Consider the following 24757-nt stretch of genomic DNA (forward strand, 5'->3'; position numbering starts at 1 on the left):
TGATAGCAGAGCTAGCTATCTTAAGAGAAGCAGTGAACGGCTGAAAGGTGACTGTTGATAACACCACTGTAATAACAAGGCACATAAAATAAAACTGCCATTGGGAAAACTCCAATATGGCAAAAAAACAAACTTGAAAAGGGGCTTTTTAAAAAAAAAAAAACTATAATTAAATAAAAATTATATCCTACTTAGCAAAACTAATGATGAAATAATACTTCATATTAAAATGTTGAGTTTTAATTATTTCTTCTTTGTATTCCACAAAACGTTCATTTATATAATTCACACAATTTATGTATATGATTAATTGTTTCAAAATGTCCTTTTTAAGTGCAATGCGCGAACATTTGGAGCAGTTAGGCTGAAAGAACAGTCTGCTGCATTAGTGAATAAGATGAGTCATTTTATCAGAGCGCCTCCTGAATTGAATTAAAACTAAATTAACTGCAGTCCCAAAATTAACATAATTTCCCCTCACAGAAGCGTAGACTCGCTTCACAGTACATAGACTCATAGTTCATTTATAATGTATATGTACTGAAACAACAATGAAGTATCCCCTGCATCACTCTTTCTGTCTTTAATGCAAATGATTCACATACCTACTGTCTGCTCTGTGCATCATTTCTCTGCACAATATTAGATCTCCACTACTGACCCGTCATAATGGATCCTCTCCGTTGGACAATAAAGGTTTTTTAATTAGAAAGTCTAATTCTGCTCACAGGCATGTTAAATTCATTTAACAGGGGCACATTATTTATGAGGATAGTGGGGGTTCTTATTGAATTGAAGTCTTCTCAAAGGCACAGTGCACTGCTTGATTTCTCTATATCGCCACGTGTCTACGGGAAGCAACAAGGAGGATTATTTATTGATGTGAATGTTTGGTAGGCACAACAAATATATACTGTATATTGCCTCTTCCTGCAATCTTCTATATTATGGCAACAGTGTTTTCTTAACTGTAAAGCAGTGCGCTGTTACAGAAATAATAACAGAGATAACAAGGACTTTTTTGGCTATTCACATAGAGAAGGAACTGTGAAATAAACATCCATACAAACAACACATGCTGTGCGAAAATGTTCTAATTAAAAATCATTTTATCAACACAGCAAAGAGACGTGTCTTTCTGAGCTCATGTAAGATGCTGGTGTACTTGTTTTAGTAGTCAGGGCATGGTTTGGGTGAGTTCGTCTGGTCTAGACCCCACGGTCTCTTTTTGTTTTTTTCTTTTGGCTTTTTGCCCTTATTGGACAGAATAGCTGAGGAGAAACAGGGAATGTGGGGAGATGATATGCACCAAATGATCAGCAGACCAGGACTTGAACCTGCGATCAGTGCGTCGAGGACTCCTCTGTACACCCCGCCCCGACTCCCCTGGTCTCTTTTAATTTTAAACTTTTTTAGCTGCATTCCTGTTCAGGATCAGAGTGACTACACAGGTTAAATGAAAGCTAAATGAAGGACTAAATGAAACGAATGGAGTAATAAGCTCATTAATCTTTGATTTTCAGTCAGCACTCACTGTTCTCTTCTCTCTGCAGGCCCTGGCCATGGGTATGATGACAGAGTACTACCACTATATTTTCACTACCCTGGTGAGTACACTGACACTTCCTCTTTTATGTTGACAACATCCAATCATATATATTGTTTATCACTTTTTTTGGCACAGCACTGTCAATTTGATAATGTGTGTGGTTTGAGTTGTTGTTTATTTCTGGGCTTTTTGAAGAACAAACCTGCTTTTCATCACTGCACGATAAAAATACCCCCATCTGTCTGATTGTCTGATTGCACTTTTTCTTCTCCTGGAGTAAAATTAAATATGACTTGTGCACGACTTTTTGAACCTGAACTACAACCTGAATGAGAGATAGAAATAAATGCCCTTAAAAAGCTGACATATTTTCATCTAGTTGCTCATAAATATAGTCCTTGTGTTTTAAAGTATCAGTTGTGAAACTTTATTTTCTGAATTCCTCACCAACCTTTTCACCCCACCTGGCTGCCTAAAACCCTGAGTGCAGGAAACAAAAGCAGTTGGATATATTTTATTCTGACTCTGACAGTGCTTGAAGTTCTCCAAAGTTCTTTGATCTAGCCACTACAAAGATTACTTGCTACGCTCCCGATGATCAGCAGCGCATCTTTGCTGAGCCCAGAGAACAGAAGACTGAGAGCTCAGATAACAGCCCTGAGTAAATGAGACTGTAGCCCATTTGGTCCATTATAGCTCGAGCAAACAAATTGCATGCTGTGTTTGTTTGGAGCACAATTGGAAAAAGGCTGAGGGAAAGGTTGGAGAAAAACTGACCTGAAAAAGACTTTTACCAGTGCACCGAATATTCAGCTGTATCTTGTGCACCCACATAAGGACCTGGCGAGATGAAAGGGATGTGAGCGACAGCAGGTATGTCATTGGGAAAGGAAAGAGAACAGTGATTATAGGGCTGTTTCCGCCGCATGCTGCTGCTTGTAACGATGGAAACATGCCTACTTTAACATCAGCCAGTGTTTGGCAGGTCTGGGGCCACAGTGCTGGCCAAAGCCGCTGTATACTGGTACCAAGCCATCCGTGCTGTTTTTCCGAATAGGACGGCAAACATTGACCGTGGCAACCTCATTCTGCGTCCATCACCTGCTGTTGCTCTGTCAACTGTGTTGTCGCATCCCAGAGACATCTGCCTGGTGAGATGCCAGACATGCTGTATGCAGCGGACAATTGGGTTGTCCTTTCACTTCCACATGATAGATGGCAGTCCACCAAAAGCCTGCCTTTAACCTTGAAAGGCTTTCCTTAATCAAGGCTACTGCCTCAGCATGAAATAAAATAACTCATGAAGCACCTTCAGCTGCCCTCCTCTGCCCTCATTTATTTTGATAAAGCTGCCACTCAAATGGCTCCTCCTAATTACTGACGACAGATCATACACTGTATAAGAAGTAGCTGTAGCATTCGGGTCTGAAAAAGAAGCAATTGCATAAGTGTTTGAGAGCTGCTTTCTCTCTAATGGCCAGCAGGTGGCGAAGTCTTTGTGGAAGTCTATGAGAAAAATCTTTTACTTCTCACTTGATTTATTACCTCAGTGAACATTTTCCTAATGAGATTATTGTATTAAACACTTGTTTCAAGTCTTCCTCAATTCAGCATCATGTTCATTTTGAAAATGTTGTCAAATTTGAGAAAGAAATAGCAAATAAACAGGGTTTGCTTAAAGACCTGCTCCAGGTATAATCAAGTGTTTAACCTTGTAAACATCTCCATGTAGTGTTCTTCATGTGCTACAAGACATATCAGGGACAACATCAGCAGTCATCTCCATGGCTGGGCCTGTCTGCTTTTAAACTGCAGTGTACCATTGGCAGGTTTGAGACGTCACAAACCTAAGGAGCCAATCCCGTTAATGGACGGGGTGACGCGATGCATATCATTATGTGCAACCTATGGCAACCACTTCGGCGATGCGCGAGCCAGCTGTAACCATCATCGTAATTTTTGCAAACACACTACTGACTACTAACGATAACGTTACTACTGCTAATTACTACATTTCAAGCTAGCTAAGTTTCAACAAGTTGCCACTAAACGATGGCAGAGACTTGTTCTTTTTTCGCGACAGAGGGGGTGGTTGGAAATTTGCATAGTGGGCGGGGCCTATGCAGATTCAGGATTGCTTAATGAGGGAGAAGGATGAGATGCCTCGGGTGGATTTTTACAAGTTAACTAAATGTGCAGAAAAAACATATCAGACACATTTTAATATTTCAAGCAGTGCATTTTATACCTCTTAAAACATGACTGGAGCTGGTCTTTAAGGGTGTGGCTACCTAGTGATTGACAAGTTGCTAAAACGGTTACCTGAATAATGCCTTGTTGTTACAATGCCTTGTAGTGTGCGATTGTACTGAAAGACACTCCGAGGACTTTGCTTTATTTATTTATTTTCCAGTTAAGCCTTTTTAGCCAAAATTAGCATTCTAATTAGCATCCAATAATATCTCAGTTAGCGTGAATAACAGATGCATCCTTTTAACCAAGCTAACGCTAGCTTTAGCTAATAACTTTGCGATCAGTGTGGTTACTTGTGGCTCAAAAAACAAAGATAGCGACCACCAAAATGCTAAATTTGAGGCTACAAAAGGCTAGTAAACATATCAATGGTTGGCATCATGGTGCCTATGACCAATATATCGTCTTTGGGACAGTTTAGATTATAATTATTTCTGCAGCTCAAACACATCATGACTTTCTTCTTTGTGTGTCCAGGACCTTTTTGCCCTCGACATGGAGCCGTACCGTTTTAGTGGAGTCAACATGACGGGGTTCCGCATCCTCAACACAGAAAACTCTCAGGTGTCGTCAATCATCGAGAAGTGGTCAATGGAGCGACTACAAGCCCCGCCCAAACCGGACTCAGGCCTGCTGGATGGATTCATGACGGTAGGCAGGCTTAAACCTTTTAACGCTGCTTACGTAACACACATGATGTGCTGCGTGTGCACATGCTTAGAGCTATTATTCATTTTTATACGTCCAAATGACCAAATCAATTGGAGGCAATAATGTAACAGCATCTTTCAGGGTTTTATAGCGCGGGCTCTTGTGTTTATATAGAATGATCTTTACGAAGCGAGGTGACTGTAGATTGAAAAAAAAAAATCAATGTTGTGAAATATACAATAGTTTGAGAGGAGAATGAATGAGCACCAGTTGTCAATCAAAAGCCCCATAGTGCAGGGCTCCCCGGGGTGGGGAGTGGGACCAGCATGAACGCCCCTCTGAGTGGAGCGTTCGGGTTGGAGCTCCTGCGTCTAAATGCTCAGTAATGAGCCGGTGTGAATGGTAATAGCCGTTTATCTGCCCTCATGCCTCTTTCAACTCTCCTCTGGGAGCGTGGCCAAAATATGACAATCTGTCAGTGTTCGTGCAGAGAGAGGGAACAAATTGGATGGAAATTATGGCCTTGGTTTTTTTAGGATGGCGTCCAAAAACGCATGGGATGAGGTGATTTGAAAGTGAAAAAGGGAATGCAGCTCGTCATGGACATTCAAGGTCCCTCTCTCTGTGGGTCTGTTGTTGTAAACAGTCAATTTACTCCACCTCCCTCACAACACCTTCCTTGCAGACAAACACCTTTTTTTTCCCCCCTTCTTGCAGCCAGCCTTCCTTTCTTCTCGCTAGATTTAAGATGCGGTATCAGAAATCGGTGTAATGAAAGATGTGTCTTTGCATGAAAGGCTCAAGGACGAGCCTTTGAATTAGATGCCTATTCATGTATCCATCACGGCCTTAATTCGTGCCTATATGTAATGAAAGATGAAAACGCACAATCAGTTAAAGAAATCAATGTTTTTCTCCTTCTTTGTCTTGCTGGAAACATTCACTGCTGCTAGTATAGAAATATCATATTTCCTCTCCTTCAAACAAACTGCATCCGTTTCCCCGTGTGGCTCTCGAGTGCACGAAAACAAGCACTGCAGTTATATATGCAAAAAGATGAATGCGCCGCACAAAGAGGTTAAATCACTTGATTTGTTTTTGCTCCGCCGGAAATTAATGGGAATTAGTGGAAAACGCAGGATTGATTAATTACATGGCATGAATCATTTTGTCAGATCTCATACTACATATTGACACATCTCACTGGACTAGAACCGGCGTTAAATAATAAATAATGCATCGGAAAGGCTCCGGCGAGCTTGATAAAGCACTTCATTAGAGTGCTCTATTTATGAATCCCAGCTCTGATGTGTTTTATTCTTCAGAGGGTTCCAGCCTAAGAGGATCCTTTTAATGAGTGAATAGAGAAATAGCAGCACCAGTGTAAAAACATTGTCATTTTAATGGTATAATAAAGGCATAATGGGGAGGCTGGTTATTCTAAAACAATAGCCCGCTCCTGCTTTATGAATGTATGCGTTAAGATAATATTGGGTTTGTCTGCAGCTTAAATATGTTTAATTAATTTGCAGAGTTGCCTGACATTTGTGCCACCGTGCTCTGGGCTGAGACGCCACCTTGAAGGGTATCATTAGATTAAAGTGAGGGAGGGCTGCAGCAGCCAGTGTGTGACCTTCCACCCCCCGACCCTCCCTCCCTCCAGCCCTTTATTTCCTCTCTCTCTCTCTCTCTCTCTCTCTTACTCTCCGCAGCACAGGAGCCTCGCCAGGCTCTGGGCTTGTTTGTGCTCGGTGACCAGGCAACAGTTGTGTTGCGATGGTTACCGTGTCACCTTGTGATTTCATGAAGGATTGATTGACTGAGATGGAAGGAGGAGGGAGGGAGAGGGGAGCAGGGAAGGTGAGTTGGTGGCTGCACAAAAAAGGGGGTTTAATGAGGAAGAGGAGAGAAGATAGGGGGTGGGGAGGGTGTTAAGAGGTGCATGTGATGTTTTCTCACGCCGCGAGGCCGGCATTAATGTGTGCCGTGTGTAATCACAGCGACGCTGGGCGCCTTGGGTGAGGCCAAGTGTTGTCTCAGGGAAGGATGCATAATGAGAAGTCCCTCCTCGCAGCCGCAAACGCGCCCGGCCCCGGCCTCTTCACAATGTTTGTCAGAGGTATCTCTGGTGTGGAGGGGTGCAGAATAAGAGCATGGATGCTAATTAGTGTACTTCATCTGTGTGTGGACGTGCGAGTGTGTTTGTGTCGACTCTTCAGCCACATCCCCAGAGTCAGTTCAAGTTTAAATTGTTGTTACCCTCCATCTCCTGGAGAATTAACAGCAGTTAGAGGCCCGACAACCTGTTTAATAACGTCTCTTCAGGTAGACAGAGAGAGAGAGAGAGAATTCTAAGTGGTTATAATGCTGCAGCTTTATACAGCTCTGTCTCCATCTTCTTTTATTGTGCTGTGTTTTTTTGTTTTTTGACACTTGCTTTGGAAATGTAAACGTATGATTCCCATGTCAATACAGCTCTTTTGAAATGAACTAAAATTGATAGAGACATAGACAGAAAATAGAGATGGAGTGATAGAGAGAAAGATAGCGATAGATAGATGATGGATAGATGAATAGAAAGAGAGATGATAGAAATAGATTGAAAGATAGAAAGAGATAGATGATAGATAATAGAGAGATATAAATAGAATGAAAGAAAGATAGATGATAGAAAGAGATAAAGACAGAGAGATAGAAGATAAAAAGAGAGATGGAAGATAAAAAAAGAGAGAGAGAAAGATAAAAAGAGAGATAGAAAGATAGAAAGAGAGATAGGAAGATAAAAAAGAGAGATGGGGCGATAAAAAAGAGAGGACGATAAAAAAGAGAGAAAGAAAGATAAAAAAGAAAGATGGAAGATAAAAAAAAGAGAGAAAGATAAAAAAAGAGAGATGGAAGATAAAAAAAGAGAGAGAGAAAGATAAAAGGAGAGATAGGACGATAAAAAAGAGGGAGATAGGACGATAAAAAAGAGAGATAGGACGATAAAAAGAGAGATAGGAAGATTAAAAAGAGAGATAGGAAGATAAAAAAAGAGAGATGGAAGATAAAAAAGAGAGAGAGAGAAAGAAAGATTTAAAAGATAGAGACAGAAAGAGACAAAGAGAGATAAAGATAGATAGACAGACAGATAGATAGACAGACAGATAGACAGATAGACAGATAGACAGATAGACAGATAGATAGACAGATAGGTAGCTCACTCTGTCTCTCATCAGCGCCTCTGTGCAGATAAAGAGATATTTGGTTTAAAGCTTTGTTGTAATTTGAATTCTATTAAATCGGCGCTCACCGAGCTAACTTTAGACTTGGATTTAATTGAGGGGAAAGAAAAACTATTTCCCAGCTGAACACCCTGCTGAGGCTTAAGGGCCACATATTTTCTACATCTGCATCATTTCATTTATGTCTACATCTCAGTGAGCTATAATTACCACAACACAAGGCGGGGCAATCTCCTTTGTTATCAGCACAAAAACAAATTCTGGTGTAATAGCTCATAATAATTATTAATAGAGAGCAGTTGTTTGGGTAATAAGTGTGACATGATGGGGCTGCTGCATTTAGCTCACATGGGACACTTTAAAAAGCATGTTAGCGTAGCACAGGCTAATTGGAAACACAACAAACGCATGAAGATATTTGAGATGCGTCCAAACGAGTGAGGAAAAACTGTAATGCGAGTAAACTTACACACTGCTGCAGACGTATCCTCGAGCAAGACACTTAACTTCAAATCAGCACAAGAACATGCACACGCAGCACACTTACCCAGGATCCTGTAAATAATTGCTAATGACAATGATTTAAAAAACAACAACGCAGCATTTGTCCCGAAAACAGAACTGTAAATTGCCTTTTTTCTTCCTGCTAAAAAGCTGTGCAGTCATAAAAACACTGAGTGTGACTGCACGTAGCACAAGGAAAGCTCGTTTTGATGACATACGGATACTGAAAGCAGGAAGACAGAGACAGGAACACCCAGTAGTTATAATCCTGAACATTTTCTTCATATAATGCTGTCTATGGACAGCATTTTTTCAGCAGAGCTCTTCAGTGTGTTAGCGCTCTGTAAACTGCCTCCATATATACTCCTTAATGGCAGTCTGTTTTTTCCCCATGGGACACAATTACATAACAGGAAATGATGCCTGGGTCCCATTACACCACATTTGCAGCATGAAAACCGTGATGTGCAACATGCGATATCCTCTCCCATTAATTCTGACGCATCTCACTAAACAAAACAAACTGCAACCCTCACCTGAGCATTAGCCAAAGGTGACGCTGCCTCCATTTGCAGGCTGCACGTAAGCGGTGCCTGCAAACGGCTTTTCTAAAAGGCACCTGCTGGATGTTCGTCTCCAGGCAAAATCTGCTCCATGCATGTATTTTACATAATGCACAAGATTTTATCACAATTTCTTCATTAGACCTCTACATTTAAACAATGACACAATGACTCCTCAGTTTGTTTGGGTGCACTGTGCACACGTACCAGTCGCCAGTCCTCTTTCATCTTCTTGACAGAGTAGCCACTGAAGGTGTGTTTGCTGTCCCTGCTGGTCGATACATTTCATTTGGAACTGAACTCTGGGACCTGTGTTATTAAAACACACTTGCCGTTGGCACCAGTAACCACCAGGTCAAAACACAGTTAAAATACATCAAGAGGTTTCACTTTAATGTTTACACTTTTTTTGACAACAAGCAACTCCTGGAAAAACATCAGCCCTTTTTACAGAGATTCCACCACAGCGGCGTAACGAGGCTCCGCTGTTACAAGACCTTTGCCAGTTTACATTGAACCAAGCAACACCGGCATAACGCCGCCCCTGTGTGTGTTTTTACATTGCGTTCAGGCGTTGCGGAAGCAAAAGAGGCGCAATGTGTAAACAAACAACATGAGCTATACACATGCACACACGGCGCTCTTCCATCCTGCAGGCTCCCCCGTTTCCACGGCTCGATTACTACCTCCCATGCCGGCTCAGGGACGGAACAACTTCACCCCACCATTACACCGCTGTGCACGCTAACCCTAACCCTACAAATAAAGTAAATAAATATAAGAAACCACACAATGTTTAGATTTATTTGTGGATTATTTGTTGATTTTAGGTTTAAAGATTGCGCCCTTAATAAGTATACTTTAAGAACTAAATTATGGTATTTTAAGTCGTTTATTTCACAACCGAAATTAGGGATACTGTGTGCAGCGGAAGAGAAACAGGGAGGTAGCGGTTTGCAGAGAAATGCTCAGGGGGAGGGAGAGACAGGGGGGAGAGGGGGGGGGACAGACACCTTTGCTGCATTAATAAGAACTGCTGGGAATCGAGGAGGAGCCACCCACACAGTGAAAACAGCACTGAGGAACCTGCTAGGCTGCAGCTATAGGCTCTGTCACAAGGTGTTGTATCACACATGTTTACGTACAAACATGCAGGGACTGTGTGTGTACGTCTGTGGCTCCTCCAAAGGGGACGACTTGGCTCGGGCTGGGCCTCTTGTTGGGTCGCGCGCGGCTGCCTGTAATAAAACAAAGGGAAGAGAATACCGACGCATGAATCCTTCCCCCGGTGAGATTCATTCATGCAGCGTTTCCTCCAAATGAGGGTCCTCAGTGTGGGTGTTGAGCCAGATATGCTCCCCAGTCAATATGATACTGAATTGAGGACACACACACACACACACACACACACACACACACACACAGTGTTATTCAGCCTGATATGAATCACTGCACAAATAAACTTTAGTGGAAATTAGATTCAGTATTTGCGGATTCATTTTATTTGTTGAAAACTGACTTCAGTTTTCAGCCTGCAGCTTAAATAAGCTCCACAGTACGTTTAATATCCTCGTAGTAGAATTGTGGTGCAGACTCCGAGCGATTCATCAGCGTGACTCATATTATCTTGCAACTTTAACTCATCACAGATACACCAGTATATACAGTGTATAGGCAGCTGATTAGAGACAATGGACTGAAGTACATAAACAGCAAGAAATGTGAGGGAAAAGTGTAGACATTATATAAAAACTTTCAATGTAAAATATACTATATTTATCTTAATTTAATAGCTATATGTGTATTTTTTCTCACAATTATCTATATATTGTTATATGTCAGGCTTTCATTAGGTGTTTTTGCAACTTGTCCTCCGGCTACGGAAGCCCAGAGTAGCCGTACAAGCAATTTTTTTTTTTGATTGTGTTATCACAACTTAATTATTTCATAATTACGAGATGACAAAGGTTGTTTTCTTGTGATGAAGGGTTAATTTATCTTGTTATCTTGAGAAAACAAAAGGCAGAAATCTCAAGATAAGAAGATAATTAATGACAAGAAAACAAGTGTCATTTCTTCTTCTCCACTTTACTGAAGTTGTTCTTAACCACTCTCAGCCCTTTTCTTTCCTTTTTTAAGATATAATCCCGAAGATTTTCATTTAAATAAATGTCTGTTAAATCACAGCCTATCGCCACAATGGTGATTGAGCCTATGGCCCACTGATGAAAGCCTTTGCATTTGCAGTATATAGTATTATTACTGACTGGGTGTCTGTGGCGACATTCGCAGAAAAAAATCACAAGTGGCGTTTTAGCTGTGTTTTCCATCACCCAGCAGTGGTTGGTCTGCCAGAGAGGGTAAGCGGAGCTAAGCGGCGGCTTTTCCGGTCTCTGCAAGTGTTGCGAGTAAACAGTAATCTACTATGGCTGAACAAACACAGAAAAGATCGATGACTACAGATACAACTTCAAAAATAAGTGAAAATCCAAAGAAAAAGAAACAAACTCGACGCTCAGATGAAGGCAAACAGTCTAAAAAGGAAAGCGACCGTCAGCAAGGAAAATCAAGAGTTACAACCGGAGCCAACCGTGGACATACTGTTCAAACGTTACCGTTTATCACCATTGGAGGTGCCAAAGAGATCAAAACTGAAATCTTGGAGATTGAATCTTTAAAGATCTAAATCTGGGCCACAAATATATAGTTCCATCTTTTAAAAGAGCCTCTCTAATTTCATAAAACAGCTATACAACGGGGTCTTCAGCTAATGTTCAAAGAGGAGTAATAAGGACACTTATTTGTAACTATTTTCAGTGGTTGGATTACTTCACGATTGGAGCTCTAGTAGAGTATTTGAAAGCAGCAGCAGAAGAGTGTACTTGACATTGACACAAAATAAACTACAGTTCCCATGCTCAATGTAAGTAGGAAACATTGCTCTTGGTGTAAGCTTGTTTTTTCTCATCTTGCATGAAAAAAAAAATTGCAAGCATGGCCATTCTCAGCTTCCATACCACTGCTTTCATTACATACCTGTTTTCTGCAGCCACATAGAAAATCATGACACGATGTCGTCTTGGAAGGGACGACAGACTGAGCTAACAGACTGAGCTAACAGACTGAGCTCCTCACAGGTTCACAGGTTGGTTGCGTCCATTACAGCCATGTGATCTCCCTCCCTCTGATCCCGGTTGGCAGAGGAGCAAGCCTTTTAAAGACAGCGACTGTGGAGAGCAGACACTCGATGCCCTGTGCAGGCCACCACCAGCTGGGCTTGGCACAGCTTCAACATTATTAGCACCGATGCTCCCTCGCTCCATAGAAGCCTTTTGTGAGGGAAAACAGGCAGCAGGAGAGGGATGAGAGGGGGCATCTGAAGGGAGAAATGTATTTGCTTTTTCCCCTTGATAAACACATTTTACTTTTATGTCTCTTTTATTTTTTGGGTTTACATTTAAATAAACTGAAAGAGTAAAAAAAAAAAACACAGTAAGAATAGGTTGAAAACGACAAAAGACTCCATCACACTCGCATACACAGGCGACATTCCTCGACAGTAATGCAAGCAGGCGCCTGCTGATGTTATATAGGACAATAAAAGCCTGTGCAATCAGGGGCTACAACCATCATCAGATCACTATCATACAGTCCACCCCTGGAGGCCGGCACACTCAGAGGAGGTGTGTGTGCGCGCGTGTGTCATGGCCACACTTGTGCTCTGAGATATTGGCTGGCCTTGGGAGGTCTGGGCGAGTTATCATCCTCAGAGAGCTCGGCCAACCCACCTACACACGCAAGCACGAGCATACAGATACCTTCTATACAGTGTGTATATGGTATGAGCGTATGGAGATTAATTAAAGTGGAGATATGCATCTACAGGAACACAGAACTTACTGAAGAGATAGACAAAGGCATAGGTTCACTAAAGGAAGGAGACATTCATACATGAGCAGTGGTGGAAATGAATAAAGAACATGACTTAAGTACTCTGTAATGTCACATGAGAGATCCAAGTTTTAATTCAGTTCAGAGCTAAACAAGTTAAGGCCAACATTTACATCATGCTGGACCCCTTGTTATAGTATAGTTCAGACCACCGTCAACCTGAGCAACTCTTTTAAATTAAGATCGAGATCTTGCCTTGCCTTGCCCGCAAACAAATTAGCAATCTGCTTTCCAGAGTCCCAGAATGCTATCACGTTTAAAGCAGTGTGCCTTGTATTCCAACAGATGGCGATAACACGCTGCCTGCTACAAACCAATGGCGGCCTTAGTTTCCCGACCGAAGTCAGAAAGCACAGGGTAGACTTATTGTTGTTCTGCTCCAGGGCCGAAGCTGTAGCTAGCTTCCAGGCTAGCTCCCGTCACTTTAATACGCCAGCAGCATGCACACAGCCTCAACTGTACATTACTTCTGTAGTTTATACAGCTACCGATCGCTCTTTTCTCTGCTCCTTCGTCGACACTTTACATAACTCGTGCACACACACACTTCCGTTCTCTCTCACTCGCTCTACCACCCCTCTCTCACGCACTTAGCTCCTCCCACAACAGAGCAACGCTTCTAGTATAAGACGGTGCAACAGAACTGATCATCTCAACACTAACGCATCTCAGAAGCGCTGTATATACCGCTATGTACCCAAAAGGTAGTGTTCCACTACGGACCCCCCTCTACTGTAATAATTCAATATAATTTGAAAGAATCACGAATCATGTTGAATTAGTTGATTTTTGGGAAAGGTGACAGCCCTATTACTTACATGCACACGTTATACAGTATTATATACCACATTTCTTGTCTTCCGACCACTCACAAGTACTTTTACACTACATGTCACATTCACCCTTTCACACTCATGTTTACACACTGATGGCAGAGGCCTAAGTGCCAATCTCCGATCGGGAGCAATTTGGGGTTTGGTGTCCTGCCCAAGGACACTCTGACATGTGGCCGTAGCAGTCAGGGATCGAACGCCCAACCTTCCGATTGAGAGACGACTACGACTGAAAAACAGAAACCTGTAATGACCACACTTCAACTTCAGCGCATTTTGCTGATTATACACAAATAATAAATGTTTACATGGAGGGCCCTAGCATGTAACAGAGTCATTTATTCTGTGGTATGGCTGCTCATCTGTAACAATCTGAATACATCTACCAATGTACCATGCTCACATGTACATGCACAGAAATGCACTCGAAACATGACAAATGCAACTGTAGAGAAATATAAGAAGGCATGTCTCCTGTATGCACACATAGAAATAAGTATGAGCATCTGCTGGTGTTGTTGTTGCAAGAAGTAAAAATACTTACTGCAAGTTCTCATGAAATACCAGAATGAAAAAAATACATGGGTAGAACCCATATTGAAATTTATAGCAGCATCCTATCTAGCAATGACCCCTGTGAAATGCCCACTGTTAAGCAGCAACCCAGATGTAATTAACACTGCCTGTGTTGTTTAAGCAATGAATCAAGTGTGGACTCCCTCCATACTGCCTGCATCCCCCCCTCTCTTCCTCTCCCTGTGTCTCTGTCTCTCTCTCTCTGGCCACAGCGTTCACCAGATGGTAGGCAAATGTGCAGCACTGTGTAGCCCTCCAACAAACTCTCTCCTCCTTCTCCACCCCTCATAGTTCAGCCCTAACTTTTACTTGTCTCTCATGAAGAATTAACTGATTTACAATTTAATCACGACCCATCTTTTCTGCGTGTTTTCAAGTGGTTTGATTCGTGAAAGCTTCGTCACTTTGGATTTATTGGAGAGTAGTTGCTGATCCGAGGGGAGGAACAACCTGTGAAGTGGGCACCTACGAGCCTCTTTAGCTAAACCTGGCTGGGGGTTGATTAAATATGAGGAAAGGCCGCCATGTTAAACAGCCACTTAATCAGGTGTAGGATGGGCAGCGTGGTGCTAATTATGGTGGACTCAGAAGTGGACAATGCTGCCAACAGCACGCTGGTGCCTGAAGGGTCTGCTGGGACACCGTTGCTCACAGCGTTCACAACCTCTTTGGTCACACTGAATACAATAGTTAAGCACATAGGCTATTGTATCTGATGTGTCTTATGTGCAGTCACTTACAGTAACAATGTGTGACATTTCAGCCAAGCTAGCAGCATAGCTGTAGGGATGGAAATGTGGCTCTGTCAGTCCGATTATGCCTTCAGTGTAAACTCAGATATCTTAGGGGTGGTTTGTTTGCCTTGGAGTTTTGTTCTCATCGTTTTCCTTTTGTGCCCCTAAAGGCTTAACATTTATTGTTCTATTTTAATTTCCATTGATTTTCACGTCCTCCTCATGATGAAATGTAATAAGCTAGCAGGAAGCCAGATTTCATTCATGACCAAATACCTACAAAGCTAGGATGCCTATCGGAGAGATGAACCTCCGCCAAAGCCAAAACAGCCCAGTCTTTTATCATATTAAAATACAAGCACAAACACCATGCTAAAACCCTTCTACAAGTTTCATGTAAAGTGGGCCATCAGCTTTTCCATAATCGTGCCAACTAATGGCTCCGAACAACAACCACCTTGGTGGAGTTAAAATTCACTAAGACAGTCCCATCGGCCTGAGCAGTACATTGTCTTTAAAGCTCATAAGCAAATATTTTCATGCTAACAGGATTCATGATTTCATGCTAAACTAAGATAGCATTTAGGCAATGGTTCTCAACTGGTGGGTCGGGACCCAAAAGTGGGTGAGCTGTTTTCAGTGGGTCGCTGATGTGAGCAAAAAGTCAAAGCTGCGCTTTTATTTTGAAGGACCTTTCCTTTGACGTGCGTGCAGTAGTAGTGTAGTTTAGTTACATCCATGTATTCACTGATTGGGTAATCCCAACTATAGTTACATTCTTGAAACTTGATGGGCCCTACAGCGGTTGTATTTATGTTGCAGTTTATAGCATATTTAAGTAAAGGGAGTATTTTCCCCTTTCCCTTTATACTATTACACTGTTGTCTTTTGTGGTGCTGACACACTGTGATGTGTCGTTCCGTCTCTGCACCATTTTTCATTAAATATACGTCACTGTCATTGAGGAGGCGAGACCACTTGAGAGCCACTGATTTAAGGCATGTTAGCATGCTTACATTAGCATTGATGTTCCTAAATACAGCCCCACAAAGCTGCTAGCATGGCTGTAGGTGCTACATCTTGTAATGTAGTAAACTGGTTCTTATTATTGCCTTGCCTTCAACCAAAAGTAGACAAATCTTTATAGGAAAATATCTCTTGTGCACATGTTTCTGGCAGCAACAAACACAAGCCAGACTAAACTGTTATCATTAGCAGTCTTTGCATGCTTGAACTGCAACTTCCCTTTAGCTATTTAAACATAAAGTTTGTTTTCAGCGTTTGATAAAGTCTCTAATTCTCATCCCCGTCTGAAATATACAATGTAAAGGTGTTTAAACTTATGGTGTTATTGTGGTTATGCTTATATATTTTACGCTTATTTGTTCTTGAAACAGAAGGATCCCTTTGACATTTATAAAAGTAATATCTAAGTTCAGCGCGGAGTCAGCATTCAAGCGTCTGCCATTATTTGATAAGATAAGCGTATTTTAATAACACTACATAAATACTGGATTAAATATATAGACATACATCAAACAGCTCCCACTGGACCCTTTTCTTTAACAAAGAAACTCTGCAGTGTAGTCCTTTATCCGCCTTTAAACTGTGTTTAAATCTACAATAAAACCATGAAGGCTCTCTCACATAAATCCTGCACCATCAATGGATCTGTTACCCAGGGGTCCTCGCTGGAAGAAGCCACTCACACTTCCCTGTGACAAAAACCTCATTTAAAAAGAGTACAACCAGGCTGCTCTGTCGCCTCTGCATGTGGAAACGCAATGTGAGAAAGGGATTAAGCCTCCAACGCACAAAAGAAAAAGCGGAAAAATGGCAGTGACGGCGCTGGCAAAGCCCCCCTGTATACCCACGCTGAGTAACATTCACGCACAGCTCAGTGAAATACTGTAGAGAGCAAGTGGAGCAGGCGGAGGGAAGACGCTGAGAGGAAGACAAAAGGGATGAAAGGGAGGAAGAGATAGAAGAGGACTGGGGCAGAATAAGGCGGTCAGAAAGAGAGGGATGCAGGGAGACAGAGTGGAAAAGTTTGGGACAGTGAGAGAGATTACACTACGCTGAGCCGCAGTCACCCGAGGGTTTTTTTTCCCACCAGAATGATCTGACACAGCCTGCTCTCCCTTCTCCGCCAGCAGGCCTGAAACAGACATAATACGCCCCATAAATCACACGTCACATTTCACTGTTTTCCACTGCTTCTCATTTTTGTACCAGAAGTGAAAGTTTGCACAATTCGCAACGCACTGACAAAGTTTCATCACCCGGGGTCTCGTGTTTCACCAGTGCCAGCACATATATTACAATATCATTTCTACTGTGGAGCTAAAAGTAAACCAAAATAATACTGAAACAAATTTGAAGCATCAAAATATCATCAAATAGTTTGACCCTTGACCTTCAAAGGAATTGTTCAATAAAATAATTTTAAATAAGCTTATTTTAACTCGCCCCTGGAAAAAGCCACTGTCAGTCAAAGCTGGTGTTCTCTGTAATCGATAGAAGCAATAATATTTGAAATTGGCGCCATAGCTGTGGAGAAAGTTGTACAAACAGCTCGTGGTTTCGTCCTTTCTACATTCCTACAACACCCAGCATGCATAGCACCCCTCCCTCTGAAAGGAACGGCCCAGCGAGAGACGCTGGAGTCAAATACTACCGTTTCGCTGCAGGCAATGGCTCAGAGCTGTACAGAATCTGAAATAAGACGAGAATATACCGGTGGATCGTCTAAAAAAAATCTTCAGGTCTGCAGTCTACATTTCAAACCTGACGATTTTGAACGAGACATGACATCGGAGGCAGCGTCCTAGATTGAGGAAGTGTAGTTTAGCGAGCTCCCTGGCCTCAGCCAGATGACGCATTGTACGTCGTCTGGCGGAGGTTTTCCAGGGCCCATTGGAGAAGCGGATAGTGTCTTCCAAAGGCACAGAGCCAAATTGCATTTTTTTCCTGCCATAATGGCATTAGCTCCCTATAACAGCTTGATAGGACTGAGGTTGAAAATCGATGAACTGGCCCTTTAAAACTTGTTTTGAGCCCTAAATGTGGGACATTTAAGAGCATTTGGTCAGTCGATCTGAGATATCTATGTGCAACATATTTGGCTTTAATTCTTAGGATTATTACTACTTCCTTTAGTTAAATTTCATCACTGATCATGAACAGACGTTTCTACCGGTGTCTATACTTTAAATGAGGATTTTATCCTAATGGATTGAAGAATTATCTCACTCAGTGGGCGTTCGGTGAAATTGTGTCTCTTGATTAAAGCAGAAATTGTAGCTCATTGTTTATTGTTTACAGAACTCAGCTAGTAAAGATTTAATTGCTAAAATCAGACAGCTTATAAGTGCAGTATTCTTTTTTTCTGACAGGAGGAATTGTGACTGAAATCCTTGCGCCCACGGTGAAGTGAAGCAGCACAAACACACATAAACTACAGAATGAAATGAATAATTACCTCCTTGTTCTATCAAATCATCAAACCCCATGGGTCTGTCTGCGATCTGAGGGCAGAGTGACTGCAGCTTCAAGAAAACAATGAGCTTCTCTCTCCCCCGCTGACACTCTGACTCTGATGCTGATGGCAATGCTGCCGGTCTGTGTGTGTGTATATGTGTGTGTGTGTGTTGTTGCTCTGCGCCTGGCAGCTGCAGCCTAGTGATGCATGCTGAATAACAGGTCAGTGCTAATCTCATTAGGGCTAATCAGATGTATATGATATGTATAAACAGTGGAGCTCCACACTGTACACAAGACGCAACAGTACACGTCCAACGCCAGACAGGGTAGTAGTAGTGTGTGTGTGTGTGTGTGTGTGTGTGTGTGTGTGTGTCTGAGTGTGTGTTTTGAGGAATTCTGGGAAGAGGATGACTGATTGCGAAGAGGTGAGACGAGAAAGAGCGATGCCGTTTTTCAGGGTGCAACATTATCGGAGGAGTTATGGAATTATGCACAGGTGGAGAGCGGGTGTGAATACTGATGCAGTAAAGAGGAATATATTTGTGTACACACACACACACACATGGACACACACACAGCAGGTAGATCAGTAGTGCCTGCAGTTCACCTGTTCTAAATGAGGAAACTGCATGCAACTATAACAAATGAGGCATGCCTCTGGGAAGCTTCCACGCTGAGGTTTGTGACTGTGTCTGATTGCGTTCCTGTTTTGTCGCGTGTGTGTGGTGTTCACACATCTTCCTAATTGGTTCCTGCATGTGTGTTAATGTTTGTATGTTAGTCACGTATCATGTTTATGAGAAAGGGGACACGCAGGGATGAACTGAGACATCATGTGCTGGAAAGGAAGATGTGAGATGTGGAAGATGGCATTTTACAAAAATCTGCAGGGTTTAAAAATAACCCAACTTAACAACTCACTATGCAGAAGGAGGCCATTCTGAAGGTGCAAGTAATGATTTTTTGGCAAGAGAAAAAATGACTATAGAACAGTTATAGATATAAAGTTTTTCAAATCAAAAACAATTCAGATACAGCTCCACTCCACTCTCAGTGGTTTGTCTGAAGGCTGTGTCTCCTCTTTTGGCGATTGATGCAGAGTTGGTCGTACCTTTAGTTTAAACATAATACACAGTGTCGCATTACAAGTTATTAACTATGTAAAATATAACAATTAATATTTCTGAAGCTGCATTTTAGCAACAAAGATGGATTTAAACAGAGCAAGCAGAGAGACACAGAAAAGCAGATGGAAGCAGGTGAAACATAACCAGTAGCAGGGGGAATGTTCGCTAACTAGCTAGCTAACATGACCAAAAACAGTTTAGAAAAAAGTGGACAGTTCAGTGGACAGCAAAGTCAGTTGGAAAATACAGCCAGGAGACCGCAACACATTAAATTAAAGACATTAAAAAGGCTGTAGATCTAGCGTGGTTATCAGCTATATAGCTTAAAGTTAGCTAGCACAGCCCCCTCAGAGCTAGCTAACCAGCTTTAAGTCGTTAGCTAGCTCTGATATATGTCACAGAATAGAAACCAGTGACCTCCCATTGATCCCAGATTGTATTTTTCAGTGAAACAAGGTTAAAATCATCCTGTAACCACAACTTATTTAAATATAGGTACAATATTAATATTAGCCAACCATAAAATCCAGCCCAGTGGGTGTTTTGTCCGAGGGCGTAGAATTGGGTAGGGACGGTAAAGGCACGTCCATACCAATAATTTTGTCCAAAAATTAATATATGTTATGCATAGGCCTAACTGTTGCACTTTCAACCTGCGGAGGAGTCGTGCATATGAGATGCGATCTCTGAAAACAAGGACTCCAGTCTACAGTTCAGTTCAGCACACTTCACTAAACGGAACAACATGGCTCATGCTCAAATGATTTTTGCGCCGTGTCGAGCTGTCCATATGCATGCGCTCGCTCTGTCTCTCTCTGTCTCTCTCTCTGTCTCTCTCTGAGGGAGTGCAGTACGTTTAAATATTATGCATACCAGTATCAATTAATGTCCCCGACCGTATGTCTTTGGTCGGAGCGCAACATCTGAGACACCTCATCATCACAGCGTGCGGTATCAAAAGTTACGTTCATCCGTTATACTTAATAGATAAAATAAAGGATAAAACCTATTTACTGCTACAAATACCTGTTAGAGAGAGAAAGAGATAGAGAGAAAGAGATAAAGACAGAGATTGGAGTTCATATTCTAAAGTAAGTTCTTCTTTTCAGTTTTAAGCAATGATGAAACAATATTAATTTGTGAATTAATAATTCCTTCATGAGGCAGGGAGAGTGCAGATGAAGGAGATGAATCATTCTGTCCTCGCTCTCTGTCAACTAAACTTCTCCGAGACTACTAGGAGATATAATAACATGAATAATCCAATTTTAAATAATGCATGAAAAAAAATTAAATTAAATTAATGTAAAAAAAATGTGTCCCCACCAATGCTACAATTAAAAACTCTGCCCCTGGTTTTCAGAGGAGGAGCCACAAAGATCCAGTTTGACGATTGAAGAGCAGGAAAACTGATGAACTAGAAGTTGGGTCAAAGTAACCCAACCTGTTTAGCTTCCACTGAATCTCATACAAGCTGTGTGACCCAGCACGATCAACCCCACAGTGTGTCTACAGAAACAACCCTGCACTCTTTTGGGTTTACTTTGACTGAAGTAAAAGGGGCTTGTGCGTTTTCAGATGTGGGTGTTTGAGCGAGAGAGAAACACATGGCAACAAAGGTTTTGGGCATCTTGTTTGAAACCCTTTCCACTCTGTGTCTGAGAGTCCCCGGGGCTTTGAGATTGGTTTCACTTAAAGCACTTAAAACAGCCCACAGGACCCGTGCTCAGCTCAGATATAAATATCAAGATCGCTTTTGGATTGTTTTTAAATTGAATGCAATCTGCCAGAGCCGTGAGCCATCATTTCACTTCTTTTTCTCCCCCCCTCCCCTCCCCCACTCGCCCTCCTTCTTCCTTGATCTCTCCGTCTTCCACTTGATGCCAGCCTCTTTTTGTTTCCATCACAAAGGGATTTTCAGGAATTGTTCTGCTGCAAAGGCAAAGTAGGAAGAAGATCGCTGCCATGCAAATCACTCGAGCCCGACAATATTTGATGCATCACGGCAATCAGAAGTTAAAAGAGAGGGGGGATATTTCCAGGAATGGTTGTGAAGAAGCTAAAGGCATTAATCACTCAAACAGAGAGGATGATGGGAGTAGTTTGGCCTCGGATTACACACACAGCTATATAATGAAGCGTATTTATACTGTAATACATCTATTAAATGGATGCATCTTGTAGCCAGATCCATCTTTATGGTACAATAAACACCAAGATAAAAAACTCTTTAAATGAAGCATGTATTTTTTATACCGCTCTATGAAGCTGTGGTTGTATCAAGGGGACGCTGTGCATGTTTATAATCTATCATAAAGTACTCCAATCCTCCGATTCTCAGCCTTCAGTCACACATCAAACTCGTGATAAAATACCCCCGCTTGGTTTTTGTTCTCTGCCGTAAATAAGTCTGAAAAGTGAAACAAAAACAAACTTTGAAACTGCGTCTGTTTTAAAGCAGCAGACGTTTTTATTTTTTCACAGAATACATTTATAGCACTTTAATAGAAGATGCCACGCACGCTGCAGTTTGACCCTAATGAATAAAGAGTTTGTACATAGAAGAATGGGAATGTGATATTGATTGATGTTGAGAGGGAAAAGTTGAGGTTATGGGAGGAAAGTTTAAAGGTCAAACTCGAAACTCTGAGTCTGAGTGGAGGCAGCCGTGCAGATTTAATTTGAATTGCATGAATTCCACCGAGTCACAGTCAAACTAAAATCTCCTCCAAAGTGAATTTGTTGAATAAATGAATTCAAAATGTATCGTGAACTTTTGAAGTGGAATGCAGCCGACTGAAACTGAATGTGATTATCACCACTTTAAAATCAAATGCATCTGTAAGATAGAAATAAAATAAGACTCGATTCAATCACGTCTTTTTGTGTCGTTGCTAACGCGATAATTGGATGATTGGACGTGATGAACTTACTCTTCAGCGGGGAAAATAGTGCTCGGATATTGGCAGTGTTTAGAGCTCCTCCCCGCTATTCAAGAAATAGATTAGACTCTTTTCCTAATCAGCTTTGGCCATGAACACCACAACACACACTCACACACACACACACACACACGCTGCCTGCACTGGCTGAGCAGATACGGCACTAGCTGTCCTCTTTCTCAGGGACGTCGCGGGGATGAAAGAGAGCAGCGATGGCTCTCCCGTCCTCTGATCTGCTGCTGCCTTTGACATCAGCAGTCGCCAACTCCAAAAGAACTGGAAAACTGACAATCTGCCCGCAACACATAAACTCCCTCCCCTCCTTTCTGTCTTCACTTCCCTTGCTTTTGGAAGTTAGATTTATTCCTGTATTTGACCTGCCACCTTAAATTTCACTTGCAGAAATTGTGTATCGCATACTTTTCCTCCCTCTATGTTCTTTTCCTTCCACATGGATGCGGCGGATGCTCCTCCGCGCCTATAGAGTCGACATACGGAGCCGATACGAGCAGAACAGCAGCTCATTGGTCTCCCGCTGTGCGCCCGAGCCCAGTTCATTCTCCCTGACAGCCGGCGCATCCACAAAGACCTTATATGTGCAGATACTTTCTGCTCTCAGAGTCATTTTTCATACTCCCTCGCATGCAGGTTGGTCATCCAGGACTTGTCAAATAAGATCAGCGCAGTGTGTTTCAGCCTGCGCGGGACCATGGAAAGAGGATCTGAGCTGAGCTGTAATGTGTTGACCTGGGTAAATGTGGAGTGTCTCCAAAGGAAGTCGTGTGTGAAGATAAATCTCAGCGTGTCAGAGTGAGGAAATTTCAGCTGAGCTTTTACTCCCTTTGATGACTTATTTCCGGGGTTATATGCACGGCTATCATTCAAGCTTTTCAATGCGAGTCCCCATGTGTCCCAGTAAGCTTTGTGCGGCGCACTGAGCGTGTTACAGAGTCCGAGTTCTCCCATCTGCACCAGCTCCTGTTTTGCATTTCTTCTTTCTGGAGAGCAGGCACACCCATCAGGAGCCATTAGTCTTCCTGTTGACAGGCCCGGCCTTCCACTGAGATACTCTCCCTGGCGGAGCTTTCTCATTCCCTCAGACAGTGCTCGGGTATTTTTACTAACCGGCTGAGACACTGTGCCATTTGTGCGGGGCATTTACCGCCTGGCATTCCTCCTAATTTATGTCCCCGACTAAAGCAAGTCACCCGAGACTCGGCGCGCTTTCTTACGCTCCTCCGCAGGTGAGCAAATGGAGCGGTGAAAGGTCGGCCATGTGGACAGATGTATTGGCAGGTGTTGTAAAAATGTCTAACGATATTACCCTTTCCCTTGTTTTGCAGACGGACGCGGCGCTGATGTACGACGCCGTGCACGTGGTGGCGGTGGCGGTGCAGCAGTCGCAGCAGATCACCGTCAGCTCCCTGCAGTGTAATCGACACAAGCCGTGGCGCTTCGGGGGGCGTTTCATCAGCCTGATCAAAGAGGTACACGGCCATCAGTGCTATCAGTGTGCACCCTGGTTTAACCTTTGACCTTCTGAATCTGCTGAACGGTGTTGATTGAGCATGTTTTATTGATCTCTGGGGCTGTCTGTGAACTTGGTCGCCCAGTTTGCATCAGTTTTTCGCAGTGCGTCCACTAAAAGAGCTTGTTTTTGCCACTGACAGGCTCAGACTGTTACCCCAGGTGTCAGACCACATTACGGAAATGATCCCTACAAAGATCGTCCTTTTTTTAAAGAGTAAGCTCCTTTTTGTGTAACCAGAAACTGTGACATTTCTAAAGAAATTAGATGCACGCAAATGCATGTTTGGTCTACTTACTTGATAGATAGTTGCCCTTTTGGTCCCTGTGGTCTTGGCTGCCTCTTCCAGTTTTATTTTGGACCATCCATCAACGTGGTTACACAGAGTTGTGTAGTGTCCGAGGTTTCATCTCTGGACACCAAGGCCATTGAATTCAAATGCCTAATTTTCATCGCTGAAATCAGGTAAATATTCAGCCATGGCCATGGGAAATATATTCCTGCTGGCAGTCCTCTACGTCAACAAATCCTCTCTCTAACTCAAGTTTCCACCATCCTGTCAGGTAACACCTCACCACCCGCGAGATTACAGAGTGAGACTTCTTCTAAATGGAGGCTTCTGTTTCTGGTTCTGGAAAGAGGATCTTAATCTTTAAAAAAAGGACGATCATGTAGGGATCATTTCCGTAATGTTGTCGGACACCTGGAGTAACAATCTGAGCCTGTCAGAGGCAAAAACAAGAACTTTTAGTTGACGTACTTTGTATTATGTTGCAGCCATTGTGGCCGGATTGTCATCATGGCTACGGCGGAGGCCGTCAACTGGACTGATTACAAAA

The 24757-nt window shown here is 42.5% G+C and overlaps 1 protein-coding gene across 2 annotated transcripts in view; it reads left to right on the plus strand.

Annotated features, from left to right (window-relative positions):
- Positions 1-24757, plus strand: part of LOC138585378 (glutamate receptor ionotropic, kainate 2-like) — a 77025-nt gene that overhangs the window by 26811 nt on the left and 25457 nt on the right. For both annotated transcript variants that reach the window (XM_069657687.1, XM_069657688.1), the window contains exons 5-7: positions 1554-1607; positions 4280-4453; positions 23734-23877. In XM_069657687.1, coding sequence (XP_069513788.1) covers positions 1554-1607; positions 4280-4453; positions 23734-23877 — 372 coding nt within the window. The remainder of the gene's footprint in view (positions 1-1553; positions 1608-4279; positions 4454-23733; positions 23878-24757) is intronic.

This window comes from Semicossyphus pulcher, unplaced genomic scaffold (assembly GCF_022749685.1).
Source record: "Semicossyphus pulcher isolate SPU_LCO1_2020_fin unplaced genomic scaffold, fSemPul1.0.p SCAF_11, whole genome shotgun sequence".
NCBI classification, from domain to species: Eukaryota; Metazoa; Chordata; class Actinopteri; order Labriformes; family Labridae; genus Semicossyphus; species Semicossyphus pulcher.